A 13,300-nucleotide genomic window follows, 5' to 3' on the forward strand; every position below is an offset into this window, starting at 1 on the left:
AAGAGGAAGGAGGCAGCAGGCTGGAACAACAAGGAAAGTAAGGGATAAGCCAAATGTCAGGGCGACTAGCAGACAAGGATAAACATAACACACCAAAGGTCAGGGTCACAAGCAGACAGGGAAAGTCAAGAACAGGCCAAAGTCGGTAACTGGAATCAGACGTAGGAAACACAGCAAGCACACACGAAAGCTAACACAGAATGGTTGATCAGCACTGCTGGCTTGCAGTGCACAGGTTAATATAGGGTTCCCTGATAGGGCCTGGGGTGGGCCATGCTTAGAGGAGAGGTTATAAAACCAGCCAGGTGTGAGTGGCTGGCCTCTTAGTCTGAACACATGAGGAGAAGGTAAGCTGACAGAGACAAATTACTGCATAACCATGACAGTACCCCCCTCTTATGAGGTCTCCCCCTCCCCCGCCTGGGCCCTGGCTTAAAGGGAAACTCCAGATGAAACTTCCTCAACAGATGAGGACCAAACTCTTCCCAATGTACGAGGTACTGAAGAATGCCTCTATGGCGCTGGGAATCCAGAACTCGACTAATCTCGTACTTAAGATTATCCTCAAAGACCAAAACCAAGGTAGGGTGAGGACGAGAGGACTTATTGAGGGCTAAAGGCTTCTTAGGAATGGGTAAAGGCATAAGAAGACCATCAGGAGTCTGAGCAGGGTCCCCCAGACCCTTAAAGATAAGCTGGACATCCAGCACAGGATCATCAGACTGGGCAGAACTCAGTGGATCCCTGAGACCAGGTTGGTTATGTGTCACAAAAGTCAAGCTGGATCGCTTCACTGGGCATAGGCTGAACTGGTGCAGAGGCCGACTGAACAGCATTGCCAGGTGCAGCGACCACCAGAATCGCATCGCATTTGAGTCCCCCAAAAAGTTTAGCACCAGCCGCCACCTGAAGAATTTAAGAATCTTCAATATTCTTCTGAGTGTTTCATATGTGGCGACAGAAACGTTTGGGAGCACACGTCAACGCGGACAACAAAAAAAGCATTTAAGTAGTCACTTCAATATTATTCCACTTTTTGCTTGATCAAATCCAGCATGCTTTATTGAGCTGTGCAATCTGTAAGCCATATATTACTTCTTTCCTATCTGACATACAGTGATGCTAGAAGTAATAAGAATGGAGGATAGCTTATCCCGAGTTAAATTTGAACTAATAAGAAAGTTAAAATTTGCATGCTGAGGACATTGCGACTTGCCAGTTATTATACAATTCTGGAAAAGCTGGATGGAGACTTACTAGTATATATTCTGCTTGGTGTGCTATGAGGGAAAAGGCCATAAGAACAGAGGAAAGAACTGCATCCAACAAATGCAATCATTTCCAGGATTAAAACAAAACCAAATTGTCTGCTTAAATCAAATGCAGCTGGTGAGTATGGTGTACTTTTAAATAGACCGTTGGAAAACTGTGTGCATCTACAATATGTCATACAGTCATCTGTAACAGCTGCGACACCTAGAGGCTGAATAATATACTTTCTTTTTTTTCACTTTTTTTTTTTTTTTATATAACACCTTTCCTATGGAGCTTTAAAGGGGTTGTAAACCCTCAAGGTTTTTCACCTTAATGCATTCTTTGCATTAAGGTGAAAAACCTTCTGTAGTGCAGCAGCCCCCCAGAGCCCCTCCTTTTTCTTACCTGAACCCGATCTTTCCAGCGACGAGAAGGAGCCCAGCAGCTCCAACCGCTGTCTCAGGTCCTCATTGGATAGATTGATAGCAGCAGCAGCCATCACTGCTGTCAATTAAATCCAGTGATACGGGAGTCGGGGGGGGGGCGGGGTTGAGTCCTGCTGTCTGTGTCAATGGACTCAGCAGCAGGACTCTGGAGCGCGCCCGCATAGGTGCCCCCTTGGAATGGGGGTCTCCGAGGGGGCACTCAATGCGGGAAGGAGCCGCTGGGGGACCCCAGAAGAGGAGGATCAGGGCCACTCTGTGCAAAACCCTTGCACAGAGGAGGTAAGTATACCACGTTTGTTATTAAAAAAAAACTAAGACAAACCTTTACAATTCCTTTAAATGCTACTTTAAGGTAAATTTAAATTTCCGTTAGGCCTAGGTTCACGTGAAGTCGTGCGAGTTCAGCATGTCAGTCTGACTTCGGGAGCAAATTCAGAGACATCTGTGCGGGTTCCTGCACAGATGTCTATACAAATCGCACCCCAAAGTTGCCAAAAGTAGTACAGAAACTATTTTTTGGATACGTTGTGCCGCCACAAAGTCGGCGTCGCACCGATTCGGACGGTGCCATTGCCGGCATTAGCCGCTGATTTGGCATGCGATTTGACATGTTAGTCCTGGTTCACATAGGTGCGATGCGGGAACACTGCAAATCCACTGCGGGTTCCCACATTGTACCTGATTCACAAGGCAGTTCACACTGCCATATGCAAACTCCTGGGAGTGTCAATACAATGTAATGACGCCTCCATTTCAGTTCGCATATCGCACTGCGAACTGACAGTTCTCACAGGAATCTGATTGCATGGGTGTGAACACCAATGCGATCCAATTCTGCTGCGGACTAAAAAAAGGGTCCTTTGTGAGTTTGGTCCAAATGCGATGCAAATTCAGCCATACTATCTGTATGGCTGAAATCGCATTGCACAGACATTGCATGTGATTTGCACTGCAGTGCGGTGTGAATCACATGCGATCTCGCACAGTGCACTAATATGAACTGGCACTTACAGAGATATAAAATGTAGGAGATATTTAAATGTATTAAATGTTTAAAAGCCAAGTTCCCCTGTAAAAAAAATAATAAAGGCACTTATTTTTGCAGAAAAATACGCATTTTTTTTTTTCACAGGAGGCTGCAAAGTATTACACCCACACTCAGTGGTTTGCATGTGCAGTGCCAGACTCCTGTAGACTCCTCCTCCAGCTCTTTGCCTTTACAGAAGTATGGTCTTACACTTGCAGATCTGGAAGAAGTGACAAGGGTCTGTGAGTGGTGTGAATACACTTGTATTCCATTGAGAGCTACAAATCCAGCTGCCGCTGTGGTGGATGGGATTTATAGTTTATTCATTTACAGATCTCTTTACAGACATGGCTGTGTGAGCAATGTAAAAAATGACAGCACCTTCAGGAGTGAAGAACCCCTGCAAGCTGTTACGGGTATTTATAACCTAACTACGGTTGTAAGATGTGGCATGGTATAAAAGATGAAGTTAACCTTTAAGAAGCATTTATGCTCCTGATGACTGCATTTACCAATAGCCGTTTGTTCACTGTGAGCACAGGGCTGAAATACAAGAAGTCAAAGCTGCAATAAGTTTAGCATTTCACTAGGGGCCCAGAGTTATTATCATAGCACAACTAACATTTAAATGTGATGTTAAAGTCTACATTAGAGCTTTTTTCATCAACTTTGGCTTTACATGAATATCTTTTACAGAATGTATGCAAATGTGAACTTTAGAAATATCAGCGCTAGCACAAGTGTTTGGAGGTGGGGATTCCAAATGCAAAAGCAGCAATGAATGAGGACATTAATTTCAAACCTTTCAACCCTTCGCCATGTAATTTTTCGCATCACAATTTTGTGTGCCCAGCAAATAACAATAATATACACATATAAGATTGCCTTTTGTTGATCCTGCCCCATTGTACAATTTAAAGTGCGCACTAAACAGCATTTACAAAAGGTACAAAATGTCAAGACAGAGCAAGGTTTGTCTGTCAAAGTTTTATTATCCAATTTAAGTGAAACTTCAGATGAGTTGGGAGAAAAACATTGGATCTTAGCTTAATTCATTGCAGAAGCTTAAGCCCCCGTTCACACTGTTGCCACTTGTCATGCAATTTGACAGTTCAAAAATGCATGACAAGTTGCACCTTTCACCAATTTGAAAAAGGTTCCTGCGCTATTTTTGTCGATTTCATGTGTGACTTGCATTGACATCTGTGCATAAAATTGCAGATGTATGTTGTATGTTGGCTTTGAAATTACGCGATTTCAAAGCCGCATTCAGTGTGAACAGGGGCTAAAGGACAACCTCACCTTTATTGAATATTATTAATATATTCCCCCCTCCCTTTGAGTTTAGCCCACCTGAGAAAATATCTTCCTTCCCGATGCAGTGATTTGACCTCTACCATGGCTCCAGCTCTCCCCTTTTTCACTGCACATTGTGTCTCTATTCATTCCTATGGGCAAACTGAACTCTGAAGGGAAGGCCACTATGGGAATCAGGCTGTAGCTTGCATGCGCAGTGTGTGTGGAGGAGCTGACCAGGACCTTGTTGGAGGAAAGATCACCAAATCAGGAAGGAAGGTAAGCATCATGCTGCCTAGGCAGGCTGCACTTAGGGGGTAAAGGTGGAATCATTTTAAAGTGGACCTAAGTTCAACCCTTTTCTACCTCCTCCTCTGCCTCTCTCTAACCTAAATAAGTGGAATAGTCCTTGAATAAATCACTTGACCCCCTGAGTGCAGACCACCTAATATTATACAGGCCTTTTTTTTCCAGCCCAGCAAACTTTTCTGTGACCTTGACCCAGCCCTCATCTTTTCAGTATGCACATGGACACTGCTGCTTTATAATTTGCTGTTGGCATGCTGTGCTCCCAAGGGTCTGCGCAAGAAAGCAATCAGTAAAGCTTTCCTGTAGGCAAGGGGTGGGGGCTTTAAAGGACAATTTCGCCAAATCTGAAGTCATTCTTTGACGCAGATCTACATAGGGATTGACTAGGGTTGCCACCTCATCCCTTTAAACCCGAACACATATTATTTACACAGGTTCTGTGGCTGATTAAGGTGGTAATTAAACTCACTTGGTGCCTTATCTGCATTAAATTAGCCTCACAACCTGTGTAATTCATGTGTATTCCGGTTTAAAGGGATGAGGTGGCAACCCTAGGATCGACCGATATCGTTGTTTTGGAGCCAATACATAGTTACATAGTTAGTCAGGTTGAAAAAAGACACAAGTCCATCCAGTTCAACCTTAAAAACAATAAATAAATAAAATAAAAAATATCAATAAATAAATAAAATAAAAAATATCCGGTATCAATACGATACCAATATTTCAGCCACCTCTCCTGCCGATAGCCAATATTTTTTGCCGATATAATTGTACATTTTAAAAAAAATTTTTACACTGTCATTTTACATTTTTTTTGTTTTTTATCACTGTTATTGCTGTCACAAGGAATGTAAACATCCCATGTGACAGTGATAGGCGGTGACTCCTCCTCTGCACTTCAAAGTATTGAAAATGTCAAGATCTGCGTTTTTGAATACTTTATTTTTTAAAACTGGCGCCTTTAAGATGCCTGTAATCCGGAAAGTGATGTCATGACTTTGCTCCTGGATTACTAGATCTGAGACCCAAATGAAGCATCGGCTTTCTTCGGGTCTTCGAAGCATCAGCTGGTTGCTTGGGCCTCCCGGTGGGACGGGAGAGCCCGGGCGAGCGGTGGAAGCTGATTGTAATAACAGCTGAGCGGCTGCTGAGCGGCATTGGTTGTTATTACAATAAAGCCGACCATCTGCTCTAAAGAACAGTACCGGGGTGATACATGCAGCTGCATGCATCACCCCGGTAAAACCCCTATCTGTATATCTGTAATATCGGTCAGTTTCTTGACCGATATGTCTAAAAAAGTGAACATCAGCCGCCGATAATCGGCCACACCGATAATCGGTCGATCCCTAGATGTGCAGTAAGTTTATTTAGTACAGTTACTTGTATAGTGCTTTCAATTTACGCAATGCTTCACATGTATATTGTACATTCACATCAGACCCTGCCCTCCAGGAGCTTACAATCTAAGGTCCCTAAATCACACTCATACATACACATACAAAGGTCAGTTTGGACAGGAGCCAATTGACCTAACAGCATGTCTTTGGAGTGTGGAAGGAAACCCAAGCAGACACAGGGAGAACATGCAAACTCCAGGCAGGTAGTACCATGGTTGGGATTCGAACGGACAACCCTAGTGCTAGGCAGAAGTGCTAACTACTTAGCCATTGTGCTGCCTGTTCCACCCTCTACCTTTTTCACTCTTCCCTTGCTGCTCCCTAACCTAAAATGGTACATAATAAGACTGCTAAAAGTTTAGGAGCTTCAGTATAACCAACAGTTGTTTCCAGGACATAGAGTAGATGCAGTGGTGGGTGGGATGCAAATGCAAGAAAAGGCACAGACTGGCTGACTATTCCTGACCAGCTCAGCAGGATGGAGCTAGAAGTATCTAAAAATGTAATAATTCTAGAGGTCTCTCTACTTCTAAAGGTAGGAGAGCAGCAGGGGTGAGGGTAGAAGAGAAAGGTAAAGATCAATATACAGTTTAGGCCTGCTTTGACTGCTTTTTTTTCTTTAGTCATTCATAAAGGTTATATCAGTGCACTTGCTGAAAGTGGAAGGGTCTGCCAGCTATAATCATGTCATCCATCTCAGTGTTGTTAAAAGCCTTTGGAAGCAATGAATGATAAGGGTTCCTTTTCTAAAATAGGATTATGATTAGTTGACATTTTAGGGGTGGATAGAACTTAGTGCAGTTTTTCTGCCTCAGAAGCATATAACTTTGGTAACCACAAAGGGTGCCTAATTCCACACGAATTTCTCTGCTGTTTTCATTTGCTTAAAGAGTATCATCATGTATGAACAGGCATGTCACAAAGCCAGATTTAAAATGTTAAAATAAATTAGAATAGATGTAAGAGGGAGATGCCCTGTTTGGATTACCTGTAAAATGCTGCTTAGGCTAGAAAGTTTAATTAACCACTTGCCGACCGGCTCACGCACATTTTCATCGGCAAAGTGGTTGGTTACCACAAAACAACGTACCGGTACGTCGGCCCCTTTAAGAGCAATAGCCGGCCACATGCGATCGCAGGCACGAGAGCCAGAACGGGGATTTGTGTGTGTAAATACACAAATCCCTGTGCTGACAGGGGAGAAGAGACAAATCTGCTGTTTATAGTAATTATGAACAGCAATATGTCTCCTCCCCCAGTCAGTCCCACTCCTCCACCCCCACAGTAAGAAACACTCACGAGGGAACACATTTAACCCCTTGATCGCCCCCTAGTGTTAACCTCTTCCCTGCCAGTGACATTTACACAGTAATCAGTGCATTTTTATAGTACTGATCGCTGTATAAATGTCAGTGGTCCGAAAAATGTGCAAAAGTATCCGATCTGTCTGCCACAATGTCGCAGTACCGCTAAAAATCGCACATCACCGCCATTACTAGTAAAAAATAAATAATGAAATTGCCATAAATCTTTCCCATAGTTTGTAGATGCTATAACTTTTGCGCAAACCAATCAATATACGCTTATTGCAATTTTTTTTTTTTTTTACCAAAAATATATAGAATACATATTGGCCTAAACTGATGTAGAAGTTTGTTTTTTAAAAACATTTTTGGGGGTATTTATTATAACAAGAAGTAAAAAATATATATATTTTTTTTCAAAATTGTCGCTCTTTTTTTGTTTATAGTGCAAAAAATAAAAACTGCAGAGGTGATCAAATACCACCAAAAGAAAGCTCCATTTGTGCGAAAAAAAGGATGTCAATTTTGTTTGGGTACAGCGTCGCACGACCACATAATTGCAGTTAAAGCGACGCAGTGCCGTATCGCAAAAAATGGCCTGGTCATTAAGGGGGCAAATTTTCCAGGCTGTAAATGGTTAAACGTAACTGTTTTTTAAAAATGAAGCAAATGCCACTATTGTATACATACGGGAATTCAGTGAATGTTGAGGTTGTACTGCCACCTACAGAATAAATAGACACTGGCTAAAAAAAATCGGTCAGCCAGCAAAGGATAACTCTGCTCACAACCCTTTGTGCTGTATTAGCGGCAGTGGTGTAACCACTTCATACTGCATCATAAAGGGGTTAATAAACACTGGCACTAAACTGGTTAATAAACACTGACATTAATGCAGCACAAAAGGGTTAATTAACTGCCAATGGTCAGTAATGCATCAGTGACCAATGGCAGTACATTAACCCTCTCCATGTTGCACATTCCAAATAGCATTGTAGATTAAAGTGGTTGTAAATTTTTTTTTTTAAATAAAAATAACAAACATGGTATACTTCTCACCTCCTCCGTGCCAGGGTTTTTCACAGAGTGGTCCCGATCCTCCTCTTCTTCTGGGGTCCCCACTGGCGCTCCAGGCCCCTTATCTTCATCCCGCCTCCTGTCACCTTAAAATCATCACATAGGGGTCTTTTTGTCCCCTATGTGTTAAAAAAAATAACTTAGTAAAAAAATAAAATGAAAAGTTACACCCAAGCACATAAACCCCACCCCCCAATTTTTTTAAAGCCCCCCACATATACACACGTAGGAACATAAACACATGCGTCAAGGGCGCCTACGATTGCAATACACATGTTACATATTACCGTGCACGCCGGAAAGAGAGCAACACAAGACTTCCTCCATAGCACTAAACTGATACCTATAGGGGGCTTTTGAAGCTTCGCCTATAGAAAATATAGGGTACTGAAGTTTGTCTCCATTTCACACAAAATTAAGGTTTGACATGTTGGACCTATTTACTCGGTACAACCTCGTCTTTTATTTATCACCAAAAGATTGAGTCGTTTATTGCATTTGTTTGCCCTAAAATTCACTTTAGTGTGTTTTTTTTTACAGAAATTTTGCGTTTCCTAGACCTTTGCGGTAAAAACGTGTGACATAAAATTTTTTAACTATCACTATTTTATTCACTAGGGTGCCTGCTTTCAGAAAATACATAATGTTTGGGGGTTTTGTGTAATCTTCGGGCCTAAAGTAATTTTTTAAACGTGTGTGCAAAAACACGTAAAAACGTCTCTGGCAATGAAAAGGTAAATTTGCATGGATGCCGAAAGTGTCAGGTGGGAGTTGGGAGGAGGCAGAGAAGAGGAAGAGTTGGAGTCGCTCCGAGTCGCTGCACCATGGGCCTCTGGGTTATACTTGCCTCTGGGCCAAAGTTGCCAGTCAGCCCCTGCCAGGGGCTCTGGAGTGCCAAATTGTTGTCCCCCCCACCTTTTGTGATTATGGAAAACCTTTAGACTGTTTTTCCCGATCCATCACTTTGCCACCACCGGCTCTATGGGCCACTTGACTGGACTTGCCCCTCAGGCCTAAGGTTGCCAGCCCTCCCCTGCTGGGAACGGTGAACAAATTGAAGTAAAACTCATAAAACTGTTCTGCCACATGCATGCTCATCCCTTACCTCTTTCAATTTCATGCTTGTCAACCTTAATTTTGAAAACGAATGAAAGTAATAAAAATGTATGGAACAGAAAAAACTTCAGCCACAGGAAATGGGGCAATAAAACGAAAATCCAGACCCAAGAAGGCTTGATATAAAACTTGTATTTTTTGTGATGACATGGGAAGTTTGAAGGTGAGAAACTGAGATGTCGAAAAACTCCACTTTGTAGTCCTGGGATACCACCTCCTGTACTCATACTGTCAGAGATGCAAGATGTCCAAGCTTAATAAGGCGGCTAACAAAGTCCCTGCAATCTGGAAAGTGGACATTTACCTTCATACCGAGGAAGGCTTGTCTCTCTACATAAGTTGCACAGATCCATAAACTACAGGCAAATGGCAAAAGTATAGCCTACATGCAGGGGTGTGCATTACCTGTGCTCATGCTTATGTCTTCTTCCTCCTGAATAGAGCTGAATTAAAGCTGTGCCATCAAGAATCACTTTGTCTTGAGAAAAAGACCATGCATGGTGTAAAAATATTGGCCTGTTATGCTTTTTCTTCTTATGTGAATACAAGGAAAAGATGCTTACAGAATGTGTGTGCTGGTGGACATTTCTACTTATTACTGCATGGTGGCAGCATCTACTGTTTACACTACATTACCCAGCCTCAATTATGCTGGGCAAGCCAGTATGGTTTGTGACAGACAGAACATATACAGGTTGGACTGATGCTTTATTTTTTTTCAAAATTTTATTTAAAGTACATACATTTTTTTTTTTTATCTTTTTTTTTAATCTTTAGCTTTTGATTGAAGAATAAAACACAATATAAGTACAAACAAAATGCCAGGGGCGCAAAAAAGCATTATTTGCCAAACAAGTATAACAGTACTAAAGTCGTACAGTGGTATGCTCGAACAGTATGTGCATATAAACTACATACATTTTATTCATAGGCTTGCATAATCTTTACAAACTTTAACCTGCTACTAGATTGACCAAGTATGTGGTAAATGTAAATGGCCATGTTAAGCTCAACATTTTGTTATGAAAAAATAGGTGTATGGTAATATTAATGCATTTATATAGCATGGAAAACATTCAAAGTAACTTGATGTGGAAACATTTTACAATGTACTGCTGTAATGTCAGTCATTATGTGAAAGTCTTAAAATATGTGCCCTCTACTGTATAATTTACACCACAATTTGCAAAAATCTTGTACTCCCTGTTATCTTCCTCCAATTCCACGATAGAATTGTGTGATTTCTTGCTGTGGGGGTAACCTCTATAAAATGGCAACAGTTATCCCTAGAAAAGAACAGTCATTAGTCATGTATCTACTTTGTCATTATAGCTCATTAGATGCTAAATTGTAGAGGGTTTTAGCCATAAACAGACATAAAATTATTGGCTACATTTGGTACTTATATTTGAATACTTCGTCATAATAAGGCAGGGGTAGGCAACCGTTTGAGCACAGTGTGCCGAAAAAAATATTTTCAAAGACATGGAGAGTGCCGATTTTATAACAAACAAATGCCAACTTCACACTTTCAATCACGAAAAGGATTTTTTATAAAGTAAATACTGTAAACGACTTGAGAAATCAACATCCTGCATCACATGCCTCAGATCAGCCCCAATTCCTGCAACTCCACACCTCAGATCACAGTCCCCCCTGCAAATCTGTTTCACCACTGTAACCCCGCTGCTCATCTGCCCCATCAACGTACCTCCCTGCACATCTGCTTCACCGATGTATCCCCATGCTCTTCTGTCTCACTACTAAATCACCTTCTCATCTGTCCTAACACTGAACCCATCTACCCCATCACTGTAACCCGCTTTCTCATCTGCCCCACCAGTTTACCTCCTGCACTTCTGTCTCGCCTCTGTACCCCCTGCTCTTCTGCCCCACCTCTGTTCCCTCTGCTCATCTGAAATCCCTTCTTTCTGAGATTGGTAGTGGCAAGCAAGCAAGTCATCTTCCTCCAGTGGTGGGCGGGGCTAGCAGGCCTGTGATTGGCTTTAGCAGTGGCCAATGACAGTCCTCCTCCTCCTGGAAACAGGGACTGCCCCCCCCCCTAGCAGAACTGTACCCAATCTCTTCCCCATCACAAAAGCTGACGATCGCAGCTACAACAAAGTTAGAGAACCAAACAATGTTTCCCATCTTTTACAATGTGTGGGGGCACAGTGCCTCCCCCTCAGTGCAGGTGCGGTGTGGGGAATTCTGAAACTGGAATGCATTAGTGTCTCATTGACACTTCCCTCTGCTGCTCTGCTGATGGGGAGGGAGTCGAGTGCCGGCAAAAGAGGCTTTAAGTGCCGCTTGTGGCACCAGTGCCGGGGGTTGCCTACCCCTGTAATAAGGGATTCAGGTCTAGTATCAAACTGTTACAAACATTCCTCAATGGCTAAAATGCTACAAAACTCTGCTGCTGTGCATGGAATTAAAAGAATTAAGCCAAATCGTGCAATGGATGTAAACATGATGAAAACGCAAATCAGCATACTAAAACCTGAATAAGGATTATATAGGATTTTGTTAACACACTTTTGCCCTTACTCATAATTATTAATTTTAGAAATATTTGGGAGTGGAGTTCATTTAATTAAATATTCAGCCCAGACTAAAATTGGAACTCACAAATAATTCAATGGCAAGATCACTGTGCCCCAGTTTTATGTCAGGGTGTTTTATTTGCATGAATATTGATTAATACTTAGAATGCAGCAAGAGCACTGAGACTTCCTGATGAGGGGCAAGGGGGACTCATCAGACACAGGATCTCTGGAAGATGATATTGCAGATGTAATTTCGGTTTTTACTAGGAATGAATCATCAGTTTATCTGACATTGACCATTTGACTTGACATTCTGAATATTCTGCATTTAACAATAAGGCCCCTTTCACACGTGCGAGCCGTATGTCCGTATTTCATCCATCCGTTTTCGGATGAAATACGGACATACATGCATCCCTATGGGATAGCGGGTGTCAGCGGATGAACATTCGCAGACACCCAATATCATCCGTCCCCGCTCTCATCCGATTCTGCAGACGGAGGAAAATTTTTCTATCCGTCTGCAGAGCAGATCGGATGAACGCGGACAGACGGTCCATGCTCATCCGATCACCAATAGGGGAGAGCGGAGATCTGACAGGGCGGTCTCTGCACGGTGTGCGGGTCCCGCCCTGTCATCCGCCGGCTCAGCTGGGAAAAACGGAGAGATCCCCGCTGAGCAGCGGATGTTCACGGGTCGGATCAACACGGATCCGTCCCGTGTGAAAGGGGCCTAAGACATTTCCAATTGTTATTTGTTGACAACACTAATCAGACACCGACTAGGTAAAATCAAAGATAATTGTTGCCAAGCAAAGCTGATCAGAAACGTTTACCATGTTAGGGGGGCACATCTGTGGGTGCCCAGAATAGCAATTTTTAAGTCCCAATGCAAAGCTGATCTAACAGACATGCAACCCTATAACACTGATTCTCCCCCTAACTTTAATCCAATTCCTAACACTGAATTCCTAAAGAACTATATTTGCTTTGCCAGCAGCCAGAAGCCCTACTAAAAGATGTGCCAACTAACCATAAGTTGCAGGAGCATTAAAGTAAGCCGAGGTCTATGTATCTTACTTAACTATGTCAGGTATTACAAGAAATCATTATTATATCTTTCTTAGATAAAGCAACCAGTGCTATATTATTTCCTTACACTTGTGTGTTATGTTTTGCAGGACAGACCTGGACAAAGCCAAATCAACGGGGGAATGGAAAGCTGTGCACGATTTTTATTTAACTACGTTTGATTCATTCCTGGAGTTAAATGCTGCTTTCAAGGTAGCAATCTATAGCATTCTGTGGAAGTCTTTTTTACTTTTGTCAGTAATGTTTTTCATAAAGAATATACCGCGGTAGCTCTCACTTGGATATTACAGGGATATAGAATAGCAAAACAAAAACTCACACTGGAGTCAGCAGGCTTAATGATGAGTAATACTAAGTGAAGGTAAGTATTAGCACATACAACCTTTAGTTGGGCAAGTTAAGGCAATAGCATAATCAAACACACACACTC

At 42.2% G+C, this 13,300-nt stretch overlaps 1 protein-coding gene across 4 annotated transcripts in view; it reads left to right on the forward strand.

Moving 5' to 3' along the window:
- HECTD2 (HECT domain E3 ubiquitin protein ligase 2) overlaps window positions 1-13,300 on the forward strand; it is a 150,255-nt gene that overhangs the window by 90,074 nt on the left and 46,881 nt on the right. For all 4 annotated transcript variants that reach the window (XM_073596408.1, XM_073596410.1, XM_073596409.1 and 1 more), the window contains one exon: window positions 12,960-13,062. In XM_073596408.1, coding sequence (XP_073452509.1) covers window positions 12,960-13,062 — 103 coding nt within the window. The remainder of the gene's footprint in view (window positions 1-12,959; window positions 13,063-13,300) is intronic.

Source organism: Aquarana catesbeiana, linkage group LG08 (genome assembly GCF_042186555.1).
Source record: "Aquarana catesbeiana isolate 2022-GZ linkage group LG08, ASM4218655v1, whole genome shotgun sequence".
NCBI classification, from domain to species: Eukaryota; Metazoa; Chordata; class Amphibia; order Anura; family Ranidae; genus Aquarana; species Aquarana catesbeiana.